This window comes from Pelobates fuscus, chromosome 10 (assembly GCF_036172605.1).
Source record: "Pelobates fuscus isolate aPelFus1 chromosome 10, aPelFus1.pri, whole genome shotgun sequence".
Taxonomy (NCBI): Eukaryota; Metazoa; Chordata; class Amphibia; order Anura; family Pelobatidae; genus Pelobates; species Pelobates fuscus.
The window spans coordinates 141,049,929-141,075,421 of NC_086326.1; the positions used below are offsets into that span (position 1 = coordinate 141,049,929).

A 25,493-nucleotide genomic window follows, 5' to 3' on the forward strand; every position below is an offset into this window, starting at 1 on the left:
ACACAACTTATATTTATTTAGAACACATAACTTAAAAAAATAATATTTATAAAACCAGGAGGGTAGTTGGAGAAAAATAAAGCTTTGCTTCTAATAATTTGTAATAATTCTACTGCAGCTTAACCGCTTTAAAGCAGGGCTGTTAAATGTATGGAGCCCTTGAGTAATAGCTGGCTGTTCCTCCGAGCTGCCACTGTGCAAGGAGGTATATAATTAAACTTCACTTCCTCCCGGCTCCCAGACAGCGGCGAAAGGGAGCAAGAGTGGAGGCAGCAACGGACTGGAAGCTAGTTTAAACGGATTTCCATAATATACCCCTGCGAACGTGGTTTGAGCCTATCCTTCTAGGCCTCTATCACATGTGAGTGTGTTTTATACAGAATTTAACCCACTCGAGGAATTCTAAACATACTACACTATATTCTGTAATGTTATTATTTTTCTGTTGTATTTCCTCATCACATATACTTTTTCCCTTTTAGAGCGTTAGTGTTACATTTATTTTAGCGCTCCACTGGGTTTACCTGGAGTGGTCTATTTCCACTTCACTCTATATTTTTATACGTTTTATGTACGAATAGCTGATGCGAAATGAAAGCCCTGTTTCTCTGGACAAAATGATATATGATAAGTGTGGATGCACTTAATATGAAAGAGGTGAATTACAGTTGAACAGACATATTTCTCAAATTCCAAGTTTTGTTTAGATCAGAATGTGTACAATTGCCTCCGTCTCCAAGGGGTTAAAGACATACATTCAGTTTGCTTGAGGTGTACTTAAGGGCACAGGCAATGTTGGCTTTTTTGCTATGTGTGTTCGACAGTAATTACCACATTTGTCATTTATTGCACCACCAACACAAATTATATACCGTTTTTTAAAGGACAAAAAAGGCTTTAATTTGATGTGAGATGAATATATAGACTTACATACACATATATTCCAATTCACAGTTTTTGCAATAATAACCTGTATATAAATTAGTGAAGCCAAAGAAAAGTTTTCAAAATAAATTAATTTATTTATCCTGCATTACAGAGTACATCACATGTCTAGGATTTCAGTTTATGTTTTCAGTAAAGGTCACAAAATACAAGGAGTAAAATACCATTTCAAAAATTGGTATGTTTGTCATCATAGTTTAATAGTCATCACAGAAAACCAATTAGCCATCAAAGGGTATTTACCTACGGGTATTCTGACACAATGTGTGTGTGGGGGGGCAGGGGGGGAAGGACAGGGGGATTTATACACATACATTTTTTATTTAATGTGTATTTCGTAAACTTGATTTATGCTACTCCTTAATAAAAACCGCAAACTGTGTTTACTACATCTTCGGAGTACAATACCCCCAAGTGTATGTCTCTGCCACTCACCTGTGAAGTTACAGTGCCGTATAAGAGACATGGCCAATTTCAAATTCTGATAGATGGGTTTGATGGGCCTACTGCTCATTGTATTTATTTTTTAAATATCATAGTCGTATCATTCCCTAAAACATACACAGCTTTGCTAAGATAATAAAAGTCATAACTGCAGCTATCCATGTTCCAATTTTTAACCATTGCCAATGCACAATAGCAGTGTCAGGGCGGAAATGCAAACAAGATTCACACACAGAAAGCCTTCTATAAATCAATCCTTTTGGCATGCTTGTTAAATAGCATTAGGTACGTTCAGATATATGCTCGTGATTTACATCTTGTAGTGGATACCTTGAGTTGTTTACTCACGATTAGCACCAATTAGCAAACTCCTGGAAAGTGACTTGAAAGGTTATTCACACTTTACTCATGAATTATTTGGAAGCTCTTCCCATGTTGTTGGCTTGGTTACAGCAATTTTGATATCTGCTTCAGAGACTCGCCTCTGTAGGAAGGATTTAAGTTGCAATAGTGGGAGCCAACATTTTTACTGATTAGAAAGCTACGTTGGATGGTTGTGAATGGTGGCTACTGAAGGTTGCTTGGGATCTATAGACGTGGATTGCTGACTGAGCTTACAAATGTGGATGGATAGAGGTAATGGGCGTGGATGGATGGCTGGGATTAAGAGACGTGGATGAGTGGCTGGTATTGGTATAGATGGATGGCTGGGATTGTGGATATGGATGGCTGGCTGGGGCGGAGGATAATGAATATGGTTCTATGGCTGTACAAAACCAGGATACACCACTGGCTGTAGATCATGTATAGGAACTGCACCCTGTGCCTGTGTATCTGTACTCTCCTCCTTTGTTGACGATGTTGATATTTTTAAAACTTTTGAGGCCTCTGCTTAATTCCTGGCTACATAGCCAGTCAGAGAGCCCATTATGACACATGCCCAGTGTGAAAAGTGCCTTTCAATGGGGACATGAGTGTCATAACTGAACCGTGGAGCAATGGAAGAAGGTTGCCTGGTCTGATGAATCACGTTTTCTTTTAGATCAAGTGGATGGCCAGGTGGGTGTGTCATTTACCTGGGGAAGAGATGGCATCAGGATGTACATTGGATAGAAGGCAGGCCGGCGGAGGCAGTGTTATGCTCTGGGCAATGTTCCGCTGAGAAACCTTAGGTCCTGGCATTCATGTGGTTGTTACCTGGACATATACCACCTACCTAGAGATTGTTGCAAACCACGCACACCCGTTAATGGCAATGGTGTTCCCTGGTGGCAAAAGTTGTTCAGAAATGGTTTGAGGAACACGACAGAGTTTAAGGTGTTGCCTTGGTCTCCAAATTCCTGAGACCAATCCAATTGATCCTCTGTGGGAAGTGCTCGATAAACAAATCTGATCCATGAAGACCCTACCTCGCATCTTGCAGTACTTAAAGGATCTGCTGCTAATGACTTTGTTCCAGATACAACAGGACACTTTCAGAGGTCTTGTGGAGTCCATCCCTCGCCACGTCGGAGCTGTTTTGGAAGAACAAGGGGTGCCTACACGATATTAGGCAGGTGGTTTTAATGTAGTGGCTGATGTGTACTGCCTCATGCTTCATAACTAATCTCTATTTCATATTTCATCCAAAGAAAACCTTTAGACTATAATGTGTCATGAATAGAAATCCATCTTTAGTTAGATTAGATTTATTTTTTCTGCAACAGCACTTTATTCAGAAATTCAATATAAATAAATAAAACATTGAAAAAAAACACTTTTTTTTTTTAAAAACCGCAATTTTTCTGCACTCAGAATGCACGTTTTTATTTCTTTATTCTTCAAATGTGACTTAACCACTCATGCTCCTTAAAAAGAACAAATATAGATTGGGAGAAAATCTTACTTAAAAATAGGATTTAATCCCACCTGTAAATCACTTTTTTTACATAGACTCTACGGTGGTCTTTCTGCTCTCCATCGGTAGCCACCACACTGCATGCTCTGTGGCAGCTGGTAGTGCTTGCTAGGAAATAAAAGGAACAAAGCATGGATTTAAAGCTTGTATGTCGCTGTCATGGAGAAGGTATGCCCTTCTTGGGAAAACCTCCCCAAGCAACGCAAATCAGTGAAAGACCGCGAGAGGAGCGTTGGCAGACTGGAGGTGGGTATTATAAAAGTGTAACACTCACCTCTGTAAGGAGAATGTGGCGGGGAAGTGGAACATCAGGTAAGTGCCTGACAGATACCCTTTAAAATAGGCATAGTGTACAAGAAACAAGACAAACACATAGATCCACCATGTCTGGCAATTATGACTAAGAAATATGAAAAAAAACTTATTATCGAGGAAAAAATAATTAAAAGGAAAAGAGAGATTATACTGGTTAAAGTACATCATTCCTCAGTCACAAGCATAAAAGTTCAGTGACTCTGATCATTTTATCACCTGCTTCTCTGGTATGGTGGCCATATGCTGACAATGTGTCCACAATATTAGAAGTATTGATTTTTGTTTTACTTACTGAGAATCATAGAGAGTCTTGTAGCAGCTATCATCAATTTGTAAACAAGCTATTTTTTTTTCTTTTAGTCAAGTCATCTTTATGAAAATAAAGGAGAGACAACTAGGGGTCAAGATAAAACGTGTTTCTGACGCAACATGAGACGAAAAAGTGGCAATATTAGGGCATATTCACCATAAGTTAAAAAGTACATGGACTTCTTTAATTAATAAACCCAATTGTTTGCATAGCAACCCACCTAGAACGCCAAAACAGATTAATTTAACTCACGTGAATTTTCTGATGTTGAAGAAGATAAGCTTTTCTCATAAACCCTTTCCCACACTCGGAGCAGGAGTATGGCTTCTTCCCTGTGTGAATCATCATATGTACAGTAAGATTACCTTTACAAACAAAATTCTTCCCACATTCCGAGCAAGAAAACGGCTTCTCTCCTGTGTGTACTCTTCGATGGCTAGCAAGATGACTGGAACGGACAAAGCGCTTTCCACATTCTGAACATAAAAAGGGCTTCTCTCCTGTGTGACTCTTTAAATGTCGAAGTAAATTTGATTTCTGGGAAAAACCCTTCCCACATTCAGTGCAATAAAATGGGCTTTCTCCTGTGTGAGACCTCTGGTGTTTTACATATTCTGAGCTTCGTGTGAAACCTTTCCCACATTCACTACATGAGAATTGTGTCTCTCCTGTATGAATTTTCTGATGCACACGAAGACTAGACAGGTGAGAAAAACATTTCTTGCACTCAGTACACGGGAATGGTTTCACTGCTTTGTGAGTCGATTCATGGGTAACAAGGCTTGATTTTAGTGTAAAACATTTGCCACATTCTGAGCAACAAAATCGCTTCTCTGCTGTGTGGGTCATTCGATGACTAACAAACTCTGAAGAATTATTAAAAGATTTTCCACATTCTGCACAATTGTATGGTTTCTCACTCCTTCGGGTTTTCTTACGCGACGTAAGACTTGACTTAGAAGCAAACCAATTCTGATCATCTGGACATGAAAAGGGTTTCTCTCCAGTGTGAGTCTTCTGATGCAAAACAAGGTCAGAGGAACGTGTAAAACATTTCCCACATTTTTCACAGGATAGTTTCTTTGTTAAATGGGTTTTCCGATGTTCGTTAAGGCTTGACTTAAGAGTAAACCGTTTCCCACACTCAGAACATGAAAATGGTTTCTCTCCTGTGTGAATCCTCTGATGTCTACGTAAGAGTGTTGCAAAGGTAAAATATTTCCCACATTCAGCACATGAGTACCGTTTTTTCTTTAGATGGACTTTCTGATTATGCTTTCTAGTATAAATATAATCATACTTACTGCCTTTTAATACTGGAATGGTTTCAGCTTTTATCGGTTTGTTAAACCCCATTTCCCCAGTCTGCGTATGTTCTAGGGGTGTCCAAATGATTGTGCATGCAAGATTTCCTTCTTCACACAAGGCAGATGCCTGCAGAATATTCCCGGCAGATTTGCATAGATCTTTCAGTGGTTTTACCCAGGCAGGTAAAATAACAGAGTCAGGAAATCCATCCTGTGTAGTTCTTAGGCATCCATCCGCTGGAAATAAAAGGTATTATTATTGGATCATTTTACTTTAAATTTATTCAGAAATACAAAATATGCCACTACTATGTCATCACTAAACAACAAATCTAAATAGAAACAGAATGCACATTTAATTCAGACAGCCACTAGAAGTGCTTCAGATTGCGGCCCTTTAAACTTTGCAGAACCGACATTCAGTTTTGTAGCAGGCATCATAATACATTCAGTTGTTATGGTACTTATGGTATCCCAATAAGTAGGCAGACATAACACTGCATTTAACGTATGAACAAGCGAAAAAGCAGGGAGAATAGCTTCATTTAAAATTTGCTGCTAGAGCCATACAGCAAGGCGAAGGCACAACCCTGACGATGCTTACACAAAACATAAGCATCATAGTATGGTGCCTTCCGCTGCTCCAGCCGGACATTTTAGATGAAGCAATAAAAGGTACTTTATTTTAAAGGGACACTATAGTCACCAGAGCCATTACAGCTTAATGGTGTCCATAGCCTGTCGTGGCAGGCTTTTTAATGTTTACATTGCTGCCTGGTAACAGTCACTCAGACAGCCTCTAGAGGTTGTTCCTGTGTCAGTGCTGCATAGTGTTTATTATTTGGCCTTTTGGAGCTCAAGGACGAAATAATTTAATAAATAAGACCTCTAATGGTATGGATAATTTTTTTTTTTTTTTTTTTTAACAGGTTTTAGATCTATGCCCCCACGCCTCGCCATTAGGGTGAGGGGGCAGATAGGGGCATTGTTTCAGTGGGATGGTTAGGGGATTTGGGACCCCTAGCCAACCTGCGAAGGCTACAATTGTTTGGAGTGGTGAACAATGGCATGTCCCACCCCTCTATTTTATAATTAATTAGGGTCCCCATCAGCTGGCATAGGTGGGGCCAGCGCAGGGGACATTAGGTCCTCCCTCTACTAGCAGCAGGCATAAGTAATGGGTGGGGGGTACTCGGTTCCCCCCCTTTAATATTAATACCCACCCACACTAGGTTCCCCTCCCCATATTTTATAAGTATTACTGCCCCCCACCTTTTCCAGGACACTAGGTTCCTCCCCCTGAAATTTAAAGTAGCCCTCACCTGATGTCCACTATGCCTCCCCCCCCAATTTCTTCTACTAGGCAACAATGGTAGGTTGAGGCATACGGATGACAGGTGGTAGCATATGGAGGCACATTACCTCCATTATAGAACCAGAGGGGTCTTACTGACCCTTATAGAAATTGTATTAACTGTATTTTTTTTTTATTGATATAATATGGCAGCTGGCTAGCGAGCATTGGCTAGGTTCCACTTAATTAACCCTCGCGCTATCGATTGTTTTAGACTATTTGTCCAATGGCTGCTAGTGCTGTTAGCAGGCACATAGACGGATTTCAGCTATCCAGTGGTGTGCGGCCCGGCTTAAATTCAGACAAAATTTAGGCCTATTTGGGGGCCTGATTTACAAAGTCCAGACATTGATTTATTCCAACAACAAAGTCCCGATTTTACAGTCTGAATGGCCCTGTGTGCAGTCAGATGGATATAAACCATTTTGTTTGGGGGCTATTAAGAATTGCGAATAACCCTGATAGTAATTAAATTATAAAATATACCATGGAAGGTAATTTATTTCAAGATATGGAATATTGAAAGTGAGGGATAAAACCAGGCATAGAAATCATGTGAAGAACTAAGAGAGAGATTTTGAATTAAATATGGAAAGGGTGACATTTTGGGTAATTTATACAAAGTGCATATGAACATAACTAGTAAGAGATTAAATATACCTGCTCTAATAGCAATCTTTTCCAGTCACTTGATCTCAGAAAAATGTATTTTTTGACCTTCTCCACCATAGGCAGTAGGGATGCAACTCATACCTAGCTCACTTCAAACTCATCCAAATGTTTCTTCTGCGGAGCTAATCATCTTCTGTTTCAATCTGTCTTGGTGTCCCTCGAAGATCAGACTTGGCTTTCCACATCCCTTCTTTTGCAATAATCTTTCATTTTTCAATATGCATGCATATGCAGACAATATCCAGATTTATCTCTAGCCTTCACACCTTTCCCCTCCTCTCATATGAAAAATATGCACCTATCCATCTCCTCCACATTACTCATGTTCTACCAGCTCTCATCTAATCCTCTCCTCCTGCTTACAAGACTTTCCCCAACTATCCCTTATATCTGGAACCCATTACAATACGAACTTTTACTTTCTCCGTCCTTGATCATTTCCTAAGACTTCATCTGACAAATAGTTACCTAAACCCAATAATCACACTGTTTTGTAAATTACAATCAGCCAAAAGTATTTACTTCTCACCTGTGCCAGTATTTATAGGCCATTCCTTCTTGAACTGTTGGCGATAACTCACATACGGCTCTTCTCTTTGTTCGATAGCAGATATAATTGGAGGTTTCCTATCAATCCAACCTGTGAGTGTGAAGATTTATTATGAGCAATGATAAAGGTTTTTTCAATGGCGGCAGACACATGTAAAATATCTCATGACTGGTAGGACATTTTCTCACCTAGAGACCGGAGTAACTCATAATTCTCCATCATCACGTCCATGTAAAGCTCTTTATCGTCTTCTGTTAAACAGCCCCATTCATCCTCCGAGAAGTAAATGGCGACTTCGTCAAACGCATATTGTCCCTAAACAAGACATTATTTGGCTTGGGATCTCTTATTGGCACAGCGAGAGAATCAGTCAAACTACAACTTCTGGATTCCGAGAACCTTTATAAAGGCTTTCCCACGCTTTCAATTCTCACCAGAGTGCTCTGACAGGCAAATCTCATAAGATTTGCCTGGGATTTTAACAACCTGAGTCTGGATCTCAGCCATCCGGCAGTGTTCAAAGCGACTGAAATCCAGTCCAAGCTCAGCCTCATTTGTAGCCTTCTCAGCAAAATCCATATATTGTGAAATAGAGTGAACAATGTCTGGGTTTTGCTGTCCGAATGGCCTCGTATGCAGCCGAATGGTTTAGTCCCATTTGGTATGTGGAATTCAGACACAGGTATTTGGTGAGAGATACAAAATAGCTATTCAACACTCTGGTACTCAAGCCTGAGAACCTTCTACCCTGTCCCTGTTACAATTCCCCAAAGGTATAAATAAAAGTAATTACAAATGTTTTGATTAAACATGGACCTGGCATAGGTTAGCAGAAGCAAGTTGAACAAAATAAGCACGATTTCTTTTTTAAACCTTAGCAACCTAGAGAAAAATAAAATAAAAACAAGGGTCACATGTCTTCTACCATGGCTGTGGTGTGGACAAAATCAGGTCTCTGATAACATAAAACCAATTATTGAGCTATAGCATGATAATATCGATAAGAACAGCCAGGTCCTTTAGCTGTGCAGAATACAAGGAGAGACCTCACAACCTTCTTGTCCTGTGTCATCTGGAATGGCAAAAGTGTAGCGCAAATGTCTGAAAAGAATGCTTTGCACTAAGTGCCATCTTACACCACTGGAGAATCCATTTCTCATAATATTTTGAATCTCTCCTTGGAGTACTACATTAATCTCCCATCAATCAAACTTTACCTGTCCACTGAACTGGAAGTCCATCTTTGATGTGTAACTCATCATCTTCTCCATCAGTTCCAGTCTTTCCCAGTTTATCATTCATAAAGTATTGGATATAACATGGCGTTGAATCCTGCAACATGAGACACACCAACGTAAACTACAGCATCAGGATATATGAAACATGTTAATACCAGTCTGTGCAACAAAACTATAGTTTTGATCAGCTAATAAACCAAAACAAAAAAGAAACTTCCCAAAACACATCACCAAACATTTTTTTTTTTTTTTTTACAAATATCTGAATTGGCACCAAATTCTAAAATGTTATGGTGCCAACATTCTCTACTTTGTTCAAGCAGTTTGACACAATCCAAAAGTTTAGAATTATGCTATTGCATAACAAATGTGATGTGTGTCAGCGGACGTGGTCAATGAATGCCTACAAATATAGCCACGACTAATACAGCTAATGTGAAGCTACCACAACCTGGCAAGTGGGGGGAAAGGCCCCAGGTCTCCAGTGGGCACTTAGCTCCAAATGGCAAAATAAAGAAAGGAAACCTGCCGACTCAACTTGACATTATAACTGCTACAGCAGACTGGTATGATAATAGTATGGTAACAGTATATTAATGGTATGGTAATAGTATGGTATATGGTAACAGTATGGTAATAGTATAGTATATAGTAATGGTAATAGTATATGGTAATAGTATGGTAATGGTATAGTAAAAAGTAGAGTAATGTTATAGTATATGGTAATGGTATGGTATATGGTAATAGTATATGGTAATGGCATGGTATATAGTATAGGGGCAAAGGTTTAAAAATAATATCAGGAAGTGTTTACTGAGAGGGTAGTGGATGCATGGAATAGCCTTCCAGCTGAAGAGGTAGAGGTTAACACAGTAAAGGAGTTTAAGCATGCGTGGGAAAGGCATAAGGCTATCCTAACTATAAGATAAGGCTAGGGACTAATGAAAGTATTTAGAAAATTGGGCAGACTAGATGGGCCGAATGGTTCTTATCTGCCGTCACATTCTATGTTTCTATGGTAATAGTATGGTATATGGTAATAGTATATGGTATGGTATAGAATATGGTAATAGTATGGTAATAGTATGGTATATGGTATATGGTAATAGTATATGTTAATAGTATAGTAATGGTATAGTATATGGTAATAGTATGGTATATGGTAATAGTGCTGTGACGGCTCCTTTATTATATATATATATATATATATATATATCGCCATCAGATTCCGTAGCGCTGTACAATGGGACATTTAAAAGCTAGTGAGAAAAACATGAGATGCATTTACTCACAAACTAAACAGGTCCACGGTTTATTCCCCGCTCCCCCCGGTCCCCGGTGCCCGGTTTATTATCCCCCGTTCCCCCCAGTCCCCAGTTTATTATTCCCCCCGGTCCCCGGTTTATTATTCCCTATTCCCCCCGGTCCCTGGTTTATTATCCCCTTCCAGCCCAGTCCCTGGTTTATTATTTCCCGTTCCCCCCGGTTTATTATCCCCCATTCCAGCCCGGTCCCCGGTTTATTATCCCCCGTTTCCTGGTTTATTATCCCCCGTTCCAGCCCGGTCCCCGGTTTATTATCCCCCGTTCCAGCTCCGTCTATTATACCCCGTTCCAGCCCGGTCCCCGGTTTATTATCCCCCGTTCCAGCCCCGTCTATTATTCCCCTGTTCCAGCCTGGTCCCCGGTTTATTATTACCCTTTCCAACCCAGTCCCTGGTTTATTATCCCCCGTTCCAGCCCAGGCCCCGGTTTGTTATCCCCCATTCCAGCCCGGTCCCCGGTTTATTATTCCCCGTTCCCCGGTTTATTATCCCCCGTTCCAGCCCGGTCCCCGGTTTATTATTCCCCGTTCCAGCCCCGTCTATTATTCCCCGGTTTATTATCCCCCATTCCAGCCCGGTCCCCGGTTTATTATTCCCCGTTCCAGCCCCGTCTATTATTCCCCGGTTTATTATCCCCCATTCCAGCCCGGTCCCCGGTTTATTATTCCCCGTTCCCCCCCCCCCTGTCTATTATCCCCCGTTCCAGCCCGGTCCCCCGTTTATTATACCCCGTTCCCCGGTTTATAATCCCCCATTCCAGCCCGGTCCCCGGTTTATTATCCCCCGGTCCACCCGGTTACCGGCAGTTGCAGACAGGGGCCCGGAAGTGCCGGTTGAAGCTCCCGGCGTCATTCGCTCATGCGCCCCGTGATTGTGACGTCACAGTCGGCAGGTGATCTGTCAGCTTTCTATATCCGGGCGGCGCAATGAATGCCGGGAGATGTAGTTCTCGCTGCCAGGCTCTGATTGCGGCTGTGTGTTACCGGTTATACTCCATATACACCGACATTACCTGCCCAGCCCGGGCTCAGTGTCTGACTGCCAGCAATGTGAGGGTTAATGTGTGACTGCCAGCAATGTGAGGGTTAATGTGGGACTGCCAGCAATGTGAGGGTTAATGTGTGGCTGATAGGTTATTACCAGCCTCACACCCCATACTATTAGCAAACGAATTATTATCTGCCTCTATTATAATTCACAATGAGGGCAATTCTCATCATCTATCACTTTCCAATTTAAACCAAACCCCATCATAGGCAGCACATACAGACTGCACGTCTCCCAGTTCACAATGTACAGACTACATTCTCATTATCCTAAAATGTCCCTCTGGACAATGCACTGCCACACTGCATCCTGAATATCTTCTTCTTATATAACATTATCAGCAAGACCTCTGCTCCTAACCCACAGGACTACAATTCCCATCATCCACTCAGCTCTTAATAAAAGGTGCACACATAAATCAAACATCCTGTACAGTGAATACAGAACAAATAATACAGTGACAGCTTATTAAAAAATAAACATGAAATGCCATGTTTATATTTGCATTCCTGCTGGGAGATGGACTACATATCCCAGGGCTCTGCTGTGTGTTAGAATAAACCATGGGGATGAAGGCATCATCCTTCTCATGTGGCTCTAAACACTAGAGATCAGCCAGTACCATGTCCATAGCAAAGTACAGATTGGTGTAAGTATCGGCGGTCATTTTTCCAGAGTCCATATAAACCCCAGTTAAACTGAGCAATTTGACTCCAACAAAATGGCTGCTGTAGCAGAGACTTGAAGTTAAACACGGAATTTTGACGCACAGCGCGTGTCCCGAGGAGTAAGAGTACAGTATTACACTGTGTGTTTAGCACTCTGCTCAGGGTATCACGGTGCAGGCGGGAGAGCTCGGGTATGTATGATGCCATAGTGAGTGAGTGTTTATAACTCTGTATTGTAGATATTATTATGGGGGAGGGACAGATAGTTACAGGTTATGGTGCCATGTGACAGAGCAAGGCTGTAATGCAGCCCAGTCACTACAGAGCATTTCATACAAAATTATATTTATATAAAATACTCGTATTGACCGCTTTGGGATATTCCATTAAATTCTAACACATTCAGAAGGAATACAAAGTAAAGAGACTATGTCTAATGGGTTAAGCTAGGTTTGAAGGAGGCATACCTCCCAACTGCCCCGATTTCGGTGGGACAGTCCCAATCTTTGGTTCCGTCACAATTCTGTTCCCTGGTGTTCTGCTTCCGTGGAAACTGTCCCCAACGAGCAAAGCACGAATGCATTATCAGACACACTCGCCCTGTATTCAGGGCATTACGACCCTACAGAGAACACTGAAACCGTGCTCCCACCAGGCTGACCTACCCCTCCACCCGCAAACCCATTCACAAAATAGGGAGGTATGGATGTTGTGATTGCCGCCATGATTCGTAATTTCGATGTGTTTGTCATTTCAAAGCAGACATCCGTTTTTCAAGCACAAATTATTCTTCCACGTCACACAATACTGTGAGTTATATTGCTTATTGAGATTTATTTAATTTTTTTTGCTCTGTACTACAATCATGGGAAAAGCTATGACCTCGCTGGCATTACAACGCACAGTAATGAGCAGTGTGTATTAGTGTGTCACAAAACTTCACAAAAAAAGAAAAACTCACAGTAAAGTACGGTGTGTGTCCATTTATCTCCTCCGCAATGAAACTCACAGTAATGTGCATAGTACTGGATCACAGAGCTCCACAGCTATAAAACAGAGCAACGGGCATTTTACATAACCGTATCACAAAGCTGCACTGAAATACACTACACAATAATGTGAGATAATGTATGACATTTGTGGATTTAGATTATTAAAACAAAATTTAAAAAGCATTTTTCCTGCATCCATTTCCTGCTTATTTTTATTTTTTATTTTTTTTAAGGAGGGGATTAAAATCACTGGTGGTCCAGCAGAGGTTAATAATCATTAACTGGCACTCTGGTGAGTGGACAGCAAGTCCTCTCCAACAAGTGCACACCATAATAATTGCTCTGGTTCGGCACTAAGTAATGAGTCGGAGTGCGGGCCTGGAAACCCAGTGGCTGTATTTTTACTCCTTCACTGCGTTAGAACCACAGGACCATGAGCGACTGTATAAAGTGCTCTGCATTAGATGGCGATGAAGACCACTTGCTCAACCACAAAAGATTGACTTTTATTTATATATGTTTTGGAAATATATTGAAAAATGAATCCAACCAAAACCAGCATTTTAAAGGAACACTTTGTCAAAATTACCCCTTAGCTCTGCCCATTTCCTTCCAGTTTTGATTGAAGCTTGAATCAGGGAGCCTCATATCCGAGAGTGTCAGCTGATGCTCTAAGTCAATCAGTAACTCCCCAATTTCACTTTACAGCAACACATTTTAAGGTTTATAGGAACAATATCAATCATAACCTCTACAGCACACTTTAGTGGTTGTGATGCTGGGAGCGTTCTTTCTCTAAATGTATTATTTTAGAAAAATAAACCTAAATATTTGTAAAAAATTATTATATTGCACAAAAAGTACAATTAATTTTGATAACACTACAGGGCCCAAGCTTATTTGCAACTGACAAGTGAAGACAGGACTGAAGAGTGTGTGGTTAACCTTTTATCCACACTCAAAATTGGGAAGTGACACTCATGGTTGCCTAGCTCCCCAAAGACTGCAATTATTATTAGAATGTGTGAGTGACATGGCAGGGACATGAAAGATGTGTGGGGCTGGTACAAGAATAGGTGAGAGGACAAAAAGGTGGTGAGGAACGTGATGGTCAGCGAGAGGGAACCGTGTAGAGACACGTCTTAAGCCATAAATGAGAAAGCTGGCCTTAAGCACATAGAGTTTCTATACTACTGGAGATAAATCATACCGTTATGGAAAAAAGAAAGTACACCCTCGTGGTTTTACATATCAGGACATAATAACAATCATCTGTTCCTTAGCAGGTTTTAAAATTAGGTAAATACAACCTCAGATGAACAACAACACATGACATATTGCACCATGTCGTGATTTAACAAAAATAAAGGCAAAATGGAGAAGCCGTGTGTGAAAAAAGTACACCTTATGATTCAATAGCTTGTACAACCACCTGCAACCAGCAATAACTAGAAGTAATCGTTTTCTGTCTGACTTCATCAGTCTCTCACATCCTTGTGGAGGAATTTGGCGATTCTTTACAACGTTTCATTTAGGTTTGCTGGCCTTTGTTTATGCACAGCTCTCCGAAGGTCCAGACACAGCATATCAATCGGGTTGAGGTCTGGACTTTGACTGATCCATTTTAAGACTTTGACTTTTTCATCCATTCAGTTGTAGATTTGCTGGTGTGCTTGGGATCATTGTCCTGTTACATGACCCAATTTCCGCCAAGCTTTAACTGTCTGACAGATGGCCTCACCTTTGATTTTACAATACTTTGGTATACAGAGGAGTTCATGTTCGACTCAATCACTGCAAGCTTCCCAGGTCCTGTGGCTGAAAAATAAACCCAAGCCATCACCCCTCCACCACTGTGCTTAACAGTCGTTATGAGGTGTTTGTGCTGCACAGATCTATTCACTTTTGGACCTTTATCTAATCCTAAGAGCTATGCAATTTGGGCAGCTTCAGGGACAGTCTCTTTTAGAGACAACCCTTCCAAACAAACTGTACTTCTTCAATCATCTTCTAATTGTACTCTCATGAACTTTAAAATTGAACTTGCTAATTGAGGCCTGTCGAGTCTGAGATGTAACACTTGGATTTTTTGCAATTTCTCTGAGCATTGCACGGTCTGACCTTGAGGTGAATTTGCTGGGACGTCCACTCCTGGGAAAATTGTCAACTGTCTTGAATGTTTTCCATTTTTAAATAGTCTTTCTCAATGTGCAATGATAAACTTTTAAATTGTTTGTAAAGGGCCTTATAAGTCTCCAGTTATGGGCAGCAACAATTGAAACATAGAATGTGGCGGCAGATAAGAACCATTCGGCCCATCTAGTCTGCCCAATATTTCGAAATACTTTCATTAGTCCCTAGTTCTTTCTTTAAGATCATTGCTGAAGTCTTTCCTCCTTGGCATTGTGTTATCACAAACCTGAAAACCCCAGACCTGCAAACTGCTAAAACGTCAGCATTTATAGATGTGGTCAAACTTGCTGCTGCTGATTATTTAACCCCTTAAGGACACATGACGTGTGTGACATGTCATGATTCCCTCTTATTCCAGAAGTTTGGTCCTTAAGGGGTTAATCAAGGGCATTTGATTAGCAGCACCTGTCTGCTACGTAGCCTCTTGCTCTGGAAGCAGTAAGGGTGTACTTAGTTTTTCACACATGGCCACTCCATTTTGACTTTATTTTTCTTAAATAAATCATGATCCGGTGTAATATGCCAAGTGTTGCTGTTTATCTGAGGTTTATTTACCTAATTTTAGGACCTGCTAAGGAACAGATGATTATGTCCTGTTATATAAAACCATAGATTTCAAAGAGCGTGTACTTTCTTTTTCCCATGTGATTCATTTGCTTCTCTAATGCAGTATATGGAAGACACTTACATAATGCAGTATATGGAAGACACTTACATTACACAAATTTTTTTTCTTTTCCATAATAGGAGAATTGTTGGTTTTTTTGCCAAAATGTCATAATATTATATATTGTATTTCTAATTTCCTGAGGTGGAATCTTATCTTTATGAACTATCCTTTTTTTTCTTCTTCAGACAGAAACAATGCCCAAGTGTATGGTCATAGGCTGCACAAATAGGCAAACTAAAAATGCCGAGGACTTCTCTTTACATCGCTTTCCATACGAACACAAAAAAGCAAAAGCATGGCTCCTAGCCAGTGGTGACTACTTTGAAAATATCGATGCTGTCATCCAACTTTTATCACGGCGGAAGGAAGCCAACACTTTCAGAGTATGTTCGGATCATTTCTCGCCAGATTGTTTCATTCAGACGGGGAAAAAAAAAAAATATTTGAAACCAGGAGCAGTACCCACAATTTTTCATAAACCTCAATGGAGCAATAGAGTATTAAACATTCCACAAGAAATGCCAACTATATTAGGAGAAACTAGTTCAAATATTGGTACCAGTTCTCCAATTGGTGTTCTACAAACTACTTTCATTGCAACTAGCATCAGATCTGGTAGTGTGGTGGTTGTACAAGACCATGACTATCCCTCAGAGGTTGGCTACATTGTACCTAATGTTTCTAAAATCTGTAATCGGGCAGTCAATACTGTAAGAAATACATGTGATAAATCTATTTCAACGTCGAGATATAATACACAGAGAACAGTTTCTACGCAGACAAAATGGCCAGGTAATAAAAGAGATGCTTCAACTTCAACTATCGATTTAGCTAAAAAGCATGACGTATGGACATGGACTGGTGTAGCTGAAGAAAAAAAAGACATTGGCAGAGCTTGCAGTACTAAGGAAAAGTCAACAGAAGGAATTATTTTAGATAAATCTCATATTCTACAGTCATGTCCCAGAGTTTTAACACACATCACTTCACCCACATCAGTAAGATTGCCATGTGCCGTCAGTAAAACTATGTCTTCACCAGTCCCCCAAATGTCATCTGTACTCAAACAATCGGAAAGAGCATCAACGATGCATGACCCAGCTTTACTCGATCCAGATCCAGAGATTGAAACATCAGAAATAGGAGAACTGTCATTTTCAACAGAGCCCTCCTCTGAAGATTTGGTGTCTGAGAAAAAGTTTATAGTATTTGAATCCTGCCTTGATGAGCTCTTGCGCACTGTACAGATATGCACGTATGACAATTTTTGTAATGCACCTATAATTTATAAAGAAAAAGTTGTAACAGGATCGTTATTAACAATATATTCAATGTGTGAAGCTAATCATCGATGCCTCTTATGGAGAAGCCAGCCAATGTTAGGCAGAAGATCGTGTGGCAACATACTGGCTAGTGCTGCCATATTGTTTAGTGGTTTGCATTTTACAAAAGTTAGTGAACTCTTCAAAATATTTGGTGTACCTTTCATTTCAGAATCTGTGCACTATATATATCAAAAAAAGTTTTTGTTCCCCATCATAGATTTACATCATCAGACAGACAGAAAGGCAATATTAAATACTCTAAGAGGAAAGGCCGTAAGGCTCTGTGGCGCTGGCCAGTGTGACAGCGCTGACTCCACCACAAAGTGCTATATGTATACTCTACTTGAGGAAGAGACCAAAAAAATAGTTGAATTTAACATTAAACATGTAAGTGGAACAACGTCCTCAGTAGCTACGGAATCAGAAACATTCACGAGGTGTATGGATAAAGTAATAGCTAATGGATTGAAAATTGCTGCTGTTGTCACTGATCTCCATGTAGGCATTCGCAAAGTGATGAGGGAGAATTACTTAACAATTAAGCACCAGTTTGATGTCTGGCACTACTGTAAAAAAATGAGCAACAAACTAACATCCATTTCGAAACACAGGATGTTCAAAGAGCTTGCCCCGTGGAATATGGCAATAGTTAATCACTTGTGGACATCATGCTGTTTATGCCAAGGTGATGTGGGACTACTCCAAAACCGATGGAGGTCACTAATTAGGCATGTTGTGAATGAACACACCTGGGAATCAGATGGTGTATTGAGCAGCTGCGACCATGCACCAATTACAGAGTCAAATGATCGACCATGTCCCTGGTTGAAAAGAGACACTGTAGCCTACTCAAGACTGTGCTCATTTGTAACAGATCCCAAAACACAGAAAGACTTGCCGTACCTGGCGGATTTCTGCCACACTGGGGACCTGGAGGTGTACCATAATGTCGTTTTGAAATACCGTCCAAATAGAGTTCACTTTTCCATTGATGGTGTGGTAGCTAGGACAAAGTTAGCGGTCTTGGCCTACAATGCTAATGTGAATCGTAAGCAGGCTGCAGTACACCGAGCTTGCAAAGGGACTGCTCAAAGTGTCTCTCTTAGATATCAACCGTTTTTTCCCAAAAGAAATAAAAACCGTCAGGGTAAAGAAATACATAATTCTGTGTCTACAGACTATTTGTTTCCCATGCTGGCTGATGTTCTAAAACTTGCATTGCAGGATTTTGTAAGTGATGTGGATGCCAGAATTACTCTTTCTTCTTCCATATATCTAGCATCCATACCTTGAGCCAGTACTAGTTTGTTGAAGGAAAAATATTTTAAGATTTCATCCAAGATGAAAGCATGTAGACTGTTTTTACTCAAAAAATGACATTGTCACCTTACCTTCAGTTTGCTATTTTTGTTTTACTTTCATTTTGATTAGTGATGTGTGCATATATTTGAAACTTCACTACCACCAGGCACAAGATTCAGGCTGGATCGACTTAGGCACCTGCCACAGTCCCTGTGGGCAAAGTCCAAGGACCACCATGTTAGTTGATCTGCTGAATGGGCAAATCTACAGCCGGCATTGGCTTCTGCTTGATTGTCATATTGTCAGACCAGCAGATTAGCAAACTTGGTGCTGTTTGAGCAATGTTATGCTGCATGTGGGCATATTGCTGCAGTACTTACAATGCAAGGTGATTTGTTGAGGGCACACACTGTCAGGTTGACACTTTATTTCTACCTAGCCAGATCATTAACCATGTGTCTGACACTCCAGCAGCCCATGGACACTGCTTGCTGCAAATGTCTATGAGCAGGACGTGCACTGGTTGCACTAAAACAGATCTAAGTTCATATCTTTAAAGAGCCTTAAAGGTGAATGCTGCCCAGTTCGGTTTCTGTCTGCTCATTGAGCCCCTTACAGAGTCAATATCAGTAATCCAAAGTCAGAGAACTGTTTCAGGCACGAGTGACTATTTGAGCGTGTGTGAGTGTGCTGTGAGCTGCATGTCAGAAGGGAGACTATGACATCAGTGTGATGCTATGACATCAGTGTGATGCTTATGGGCAAAACAGAGAAAAGAAGACGTTTGATTACAGGGTGATTTGAAGGCATGTTGCGATCCTGGGTAAATATGCAGCAAATTGTATGACAAAGTACATTGTGAAATCATGACTACTGTTCCTGCTCTTCATTTTATGCTAGTTTATAATTATATTTGTAAAAGACATTGCCCTCCCGTTTAGCCAATCCTTTCCCATGTCTTTTTGTGTAAATATGCAGTGTATATAATCGTTTGTAAAACACATTTTTATTTTTTTTGCTTTACATTTCTGGTTATGTATGAATAAAATCGTACAATACAGTTATAAAAAAAAAAAGTATTTTGTATTGTTAAGTACATTTTTATATAGAAATGAAACTATGCAGCAGGGAAAGCAATGTGAGAAACTGGAAACTCAGGCTAACAGGATATAGTGGGGAACTGAGGGGATATGTGGTCAAAGATGGAGTATAGAGATAAAGAAGATACATAATTTAAATGAAAAAAGAGAAGGAAGTAAAAAAAAAAAAAAGGGAAGAAATGGAGATTGTAAAAATACAAATAGAATGATAAAGGGAAGAGATTGAGACACCCCAAGTGGAAGCAGTGAATAGAAATAAAAGATGTGGTAGACTTATAACATTTAAATTTATTGAATTTTTCTTCTGCTTTGGTGGTGGGGGTCTACTTGTTTTGTAATTTTTTTAAAATAATTATCTTACATAAATTCCTGCAAAAAAAAATATAACCTTGAAGTTTGTTAATTAAAAATATTAATAACAAATACATGAATATTACTTTAAAGATAATAGAAGAAAAATGATATATACATTAACCCCTTAAGGACACAGCTTCAGGAGCTGGACTTACCCTTAAGGACACCAGCAAATTTTGCTTTTTTAAAAAAAAAAAAATTTGTAGTGCACTGATCTGCATCTCACCGTGGAAATAAAAGTGTCAAAGTAAAATCCCAGCACCCCTCACCACTTTCCAATAAAATCTAACCCCATGCATTAATTTTACCACAATTTCAGCCATTCTGTTTAAGTGCACCCATACATTTTGTATAGCTTTGTTTAGAAGGAAAACAGGGCTTCGTTTGGTACCCTACATGTATACATAATGCAATCTTAAATAATAATAAAATATTTTTAAAATGGCAATAAAATAAACAAAATTCTTTGTTTTACATTTAAAGGACCACTATAGTGCCAGGAAAACATACTCGTTTTCCTGGCACTATAGTGCCCTGAGGGTGCCCCCACCCTCAGGCACCCCCTCCCGCCGGGCTCTGGAGAGAGGAAAGGGGTTAAAACTTACCTTTCTCCAGCGCTGGGCGGGGAGCTCTCCTCCTCCGATCCTCCTCCTCTCCTCCCAATCGGCTGAATGCGCACGCGTGGCAAGAGCTGCGCGCGCATTCAGCCGGTCTCATAGGAAAGCATTACCAATGCTTTCCTATGGGCGCTTGCGTGCTCTCACTGTGAATCACGCAAGCGCCTCTAGCGGCTTTCAGTGAGACAGCCACTAGAGGATTTGAGGGCTGGATTAACCCATTTATAAACATAGCAGTTTCTCTGAACACATATAACTATATTTACCAAAGCCTTTGAAGATTGACCAGTTTTTGATGATGTCAAACGCATTATGAAATACAGTTAACCCATTATACCAAATAGTAAATGGACCCCCTGACAAGAATTTTCTGTGATGTAATCTACTGACCAAAATCTAGATGATAGTCTGTAGGGAAGACACGCCCACCTTACTCTATTGGTCACTGTCAACTAGTGACATATAGAGACATTCTCCATTAAAAATTGGGGATGGAACATCTCATTTCTAAAATCTAACAGCTCTCATCTGACTCTCTGTATCTTTCCCAACTTAACACTTAGCTTTGAAATTCTTTAAAATTCAGAACTCTGAAACTTTCCTGTCTCTCACAATTCTCATTCATACCTTACGGAAAATCCTTAAGCTTGAAAAAAAAAATCTGCAAAAGATCTGGTAATTATGCTGGTGATAAAAATATTGAAATACAGGGATCTCCACACAAATATTACATGATATAGAGGCACATACCTGAAGAAATGCATCTCAAATCCCAGATTTTGATGTATTCTCTGGTATTACAGGTTTCCTCTAAGGAGGATGGGATTTTCTTACCTAAATACTGGAGGGTCTGGTAATTATCCATGATCGCTTCACATGTAAAGCAGCTTTAAAAAGTTTAACATAAACCGGAGCTTTTCCCAGTGCATGTCCCTCCTCAGCTTCAATAATAATGTGGAATAAACACTGGCTGAAGTCTCAGGGTAAGACCGCCCCTTAGCACTCTCTGTCTCTGGGTCCTGTAAGGATCCTGGTTTATTCTTATAAATAGTTTACTATTGAAACAGGGCGATGACACAAGAACCCTGCAGGCACGATAACAACACAGTGAGCTTTATGTGTTTTGTTACTTGGCACCTCCCTTTAATCCCGTATTATTTGACATATTTACATCATTTTTATATAACAATTTGCAAAGTTGTGGTTCCTTGCCGAGTAGGAATGGAGGTAATCGATAATATTAATTTACATGCATCATAACTTAAAACACATACATGGTTTGTGCATGTGCATACAATAGGGATTGACAAGTTTTATAAAGCCCCCGAAAAAAAATATTTTAACCAGACATCCCATACTTCAGAGTAGCTGAACATTCACATGCTCCTCAACATCCTATATGAAGTAGGAAGCAGTAAACAGTTAAAAACATATGGTGGTGGGTAAGAGGGCAGTATTTTGAGAGGCCATGGAAATAGTCATCCTTTAAACAAAATCTGTTATCTGAGAATTTTATTTTCCATGGTATGCTGTAACGGAGCTCCCCGTACTCCGACTGAGTACCCTCTATTGATGGACGCTTCCTAGCTTGCGCCAAGGACCACAAGCTCCGCACCGGATACCACAACCATCGCAGACTCCGCAACCGCCGTAGCTTGACTGGAGTCTCGCCGTCTTCCTTCCACCCTGGATCAGCTTCTGTCCTCCAGGACCGTGTGGGAAAGACCTCTTCCTTCCACCCTGTATGAACCTCCAGCATCCAGGACTGTGTGGGGAAGACCTCTACTCCAAGGAGAGCGCATCAGAAACAAGCTCTTAAAAGAGCTAAGTGATTCAAGCTCAGGGGAGTATGCAGAGCATAGCAATCCCAAGTGTGATTATAGCAGCTCCCTCCAATAACGAGACAAGGCTACGTTTTGAGGAATCAAGAAGAACTGAGGTTTAATGACACACACTCTGCTTTTATGCAATTCTCCCCTGCAAGGGAGACGCCCACAGACAATTATACATTACCCAATCACACAATGGTTACATCCTACACATCTCCTCCCCTTAGCCTGAGAGGTAACCCAATTATCCGTACAGTTAAAACATACTTTTTACCCAACTTTCATAACTCTAAAACTATACATCCAATATTAATAAAAGTCACATTTTTAATCAGCACATTCCAAATACAAACATACCCAAAAATCATTCAAATCCGTTCAGCCGTTCGGGAGATAGGTAAAAGTCACTTTTGACCGACCGCAAGCACATTTTCATGCCCAAAACAGTTCCATGGATTTGGGCTGTGCGGTCGGTCTATTTTACACCGAGAAAATGACTAAGTACCATTCGAATGAGTGTTCGAATCTTCAAACGGGTCTCCAGCCGCGGTGTCGAAGTAGCGTAGAAGGTACGGACCAGCGGTGTTCGTGCAATTGGGTAGCCGAAAACAGTTCCATAGATTTGGCTGCACACACCGCTGACCGCGTTCGAATAAGTTAAAATGGCCGCCGCCACGTGTTCGTTTGTCGAATGGCGGCCATTTCGACGACTTCGGCACTTCGACGACTTCGGCACTTCGACTGCATCCAAAGTGCCAGTTTAAAAGTTGCAACACTGCTCCAAAGTAATTAAATCGCCAGGAACAGCATTATAAAAATCCATTATGCCCAAATACAGTTCTTAAAGGGCAATATATCCCAGGGCCATAGTCGCAGGGCAGGAGGCTAGCAATCAGTCCTCTCCAATGCTCAGTGGCAAATGGCAATTTGTCACATATGCAATTAGCAGCAATTATTTAAAGAGACACTTTAACTTAACCCCTTAAGGACCAAACTTCTGGAATAAAAGGGAATCATGACATGTCACACATGTCATGTGTCCTTAAGGGGTTAATGAAGTGGTTTTTGGTGTATAGATCATGCCACTTTAGTCTCACTTCTTAGCCATTTAGGAGTTTAATCACTTTGTTTATGCAGCCCTAGGCACACCTCCCTGTATGTGACTTACACAGCCGTCTTAACACTTCCTGTAAAGAATCATCCAATGATTACACTTTCTTTATTGCAATTTCTGTTTAATTTAGAATGTCTCATCTTCTGCTCTGTTACCAGTTTGCTAGACCCTACAGGAGTCTCCCGTGCATGATTAAAGCGGCACTGTCATGCCGAACTTACCTTTCCCCCATTCGATTCCTCTTCTCTCACTCTCTAAAGATCTGTTCTTCATTTCTTCCTGTCTGCTCTAGTTTTCATTAAAACTTAAGAAAAAGTAGGGACTATTTCTCTTATGGAGGTTTCCTACGCCATGACCAGCGGAGGAGCAAAGTGTGCTTCGTTTCCAATGGTCAGATAAATTTTTCCACAATCCTTACCTTTCCTCCCTGTTCCCGCGATGCTTCCTGTCATTTAGACAGGACGCCGGCAAAACTGGCGAATTGCGTTCTAACAGTTTCTCCATTCGTGTTAGAACGCAATTCGTGACTTTGTTCGTATCAGAATTTCATTCTAATGAATGAAACTCCGATCCTATTCGTGCTGTGGCTGCATCTTGCAGCCGCTTAGTAGATAACGCCCTAATTCCCACGGTATCAGGGAGTTATCTACTAAAAGGCTGAAAGACCTAAATAGGTATTTCAGCCACATTTACTAATACTAAGTAAAGATTACTTAGTATTAGTAAATTCTGCCCTTACTCACTATACCGCGAGTAGGGGCATGTCTAGTAAGCAGTGAGCAGCCTGTGGCTGCCCCTAGTCACCCACCCCCCCACCCAAGCCCCTAGTCACCCCCCCCCCCCCCCCCACCCAAATAAAAAGTTACCCCCTACCTACCCCCTCACCCTAAAAAATAGTGAGGGGGAATAAAATAACTAACCTATAAAGAAAAATTAAACTTACCATTTGACGTCTTATTTTTTCTAAAATCTTCATTTTTCATCCCCAAAAAAGGCCAAATAAAAAACCATCATACCCGTCGAACTTAAAATAAAATAAAAGCCTGAGCGCAAAACAAAAACAAAAAACAGACGAAAAAGAAAAAAACAGAGCGCAAAAAAAAATCCTTCTTCACCCATGGAGGGCTCCGCGCAGACTGAGCTCTGCAGGGCGGGGGAAGGCTTATAAATCAGAGCCAAAGAACTTTCCAAAATTCCAAAGAATTTTCCAACGCTGTATAAAATGCCAAAGAGCACGGTGATTGGTTAGATTCCAAGCCCACCAATCAGAGTGCTCTTTGTCATTTTACACAGTGTGGAAAAATTCCAAAGAACTTTCCCACGCTGTGTAAAATTACACAGAGCACTGTGATTGGATGGATTTCAAGCCACCCAATCAGAGTGCTCTGTGTCATTTTACACAGCGTGGGAAAGTTCTTTGGAATTTTCCCACGCTGTGTAAAAGGACAAAGAGCACTCTGATGGGCTTAAACCAACCAATCAGAGTGTTCTTAGCCTAATTGCAGGGCGGGCAAGGCTTTACAAGCCTTCCCCGCCCTGCAGAGCTCAGTCTGCGTGGAGCCCTCCATGGGTGAAGAAGGATTATTTTTTTTTTGTTTTTGCACTCGTGTTTTTATTTTATTTTAAGTTCGACAGGTATGATGTTTTTTATTTGGCCTTTTTTGGGGCTGAAAAATTAAGATTAAGAAAAAAGAAGACGTCAAATGGTAAGTTTACAGTAGGTCCCACCCCCCACCCCCTCATTATCTTTATGGCCCCCACCCGCTGCCCAGGGTTGGGGGCCAGGGGGGAGGACAGTAGGTCCCCCCCCTCATTATCTTTATGGCGCTCAAGGGTGGGGGCCGGGGGGGGAGGGAGGCCTCATTATCTTTATGGCCCCCACCCACCGCTCAAGGTTGGGGGCCGGGGGGGAGGACAGGAGGTTCC

The 25,493-nt window shown here is 40.8% G+C and overlaps 2 protein-coding genes across 3 annotated transcripts; one reads left to right on the forward strand and one right to left on the reverse strand.

Moving 5' to 3' along the window:
* Window positions 1-3,842: 3,842 nt before the first annotated feature.
* LOC134574569 (gastrula zinc finger protein XlCGF26.1-like) lies at window positions 3,843-11,232 on the reverse strand. Of its 2 annotated transcripts, none has more exons than XM_063433692.1 (5): window positions 11,157-11,232; window positions 9,012-9,126; window positions 7,983-8,109; window positions 7,774-7,884; window positions 3,843-5,455 (listed from the first exon to the last, which is right to left on the reverse strand). In XM_063433692.1, the coding sequence occupies exons 2-5, from the start codon at window positions 9,090-9,092 to the stop codon at window positions 4,155-4,157; spliced, it is 1,620 nt and encodes a 539-aa protein (XP_063289762.1). In that variant the 5' UTR covers window positions 9,093-9,126; window positions 11,157-11,232; the 3' UTR covers window positions 3,843-4,154. The 2 variants fall into 2 exon arrangements, with proteins under 2 accessions (XP_063289762.1, XP_063289763.1); XM_063433693.1 differs by having other exon boundaries at window positions 9,012-9,153; window positions 11,157-11,223.
* Window positions 11,233-12,164: 932 nt separating this feature from the next.
* Window positions 12,165-21,438, forward strand: LOC134574821 (uncharacterized). Its single transcript, XM_063433885.1, has 5 exons — window positions 12,165-12,262; window positions 16,112-18,529; window positions 20,634-20,652; window positions 21,258-21,287; window positions 21,428-21,438. Exons 2-5 carry the CDS (start codon window positions 16,121-16,123, stop codon window positions 21,436-21,438), a joined length of 2,469 nt encoding a protein of 822 aa, XP_063289955.1. The 5' UTR covers window positions 12,165-12,262; window positions 16,112-16,120.
* The last annotated feature ends 4,055 nt before the right edge of the window (window positions 21,439-25,493 follow it).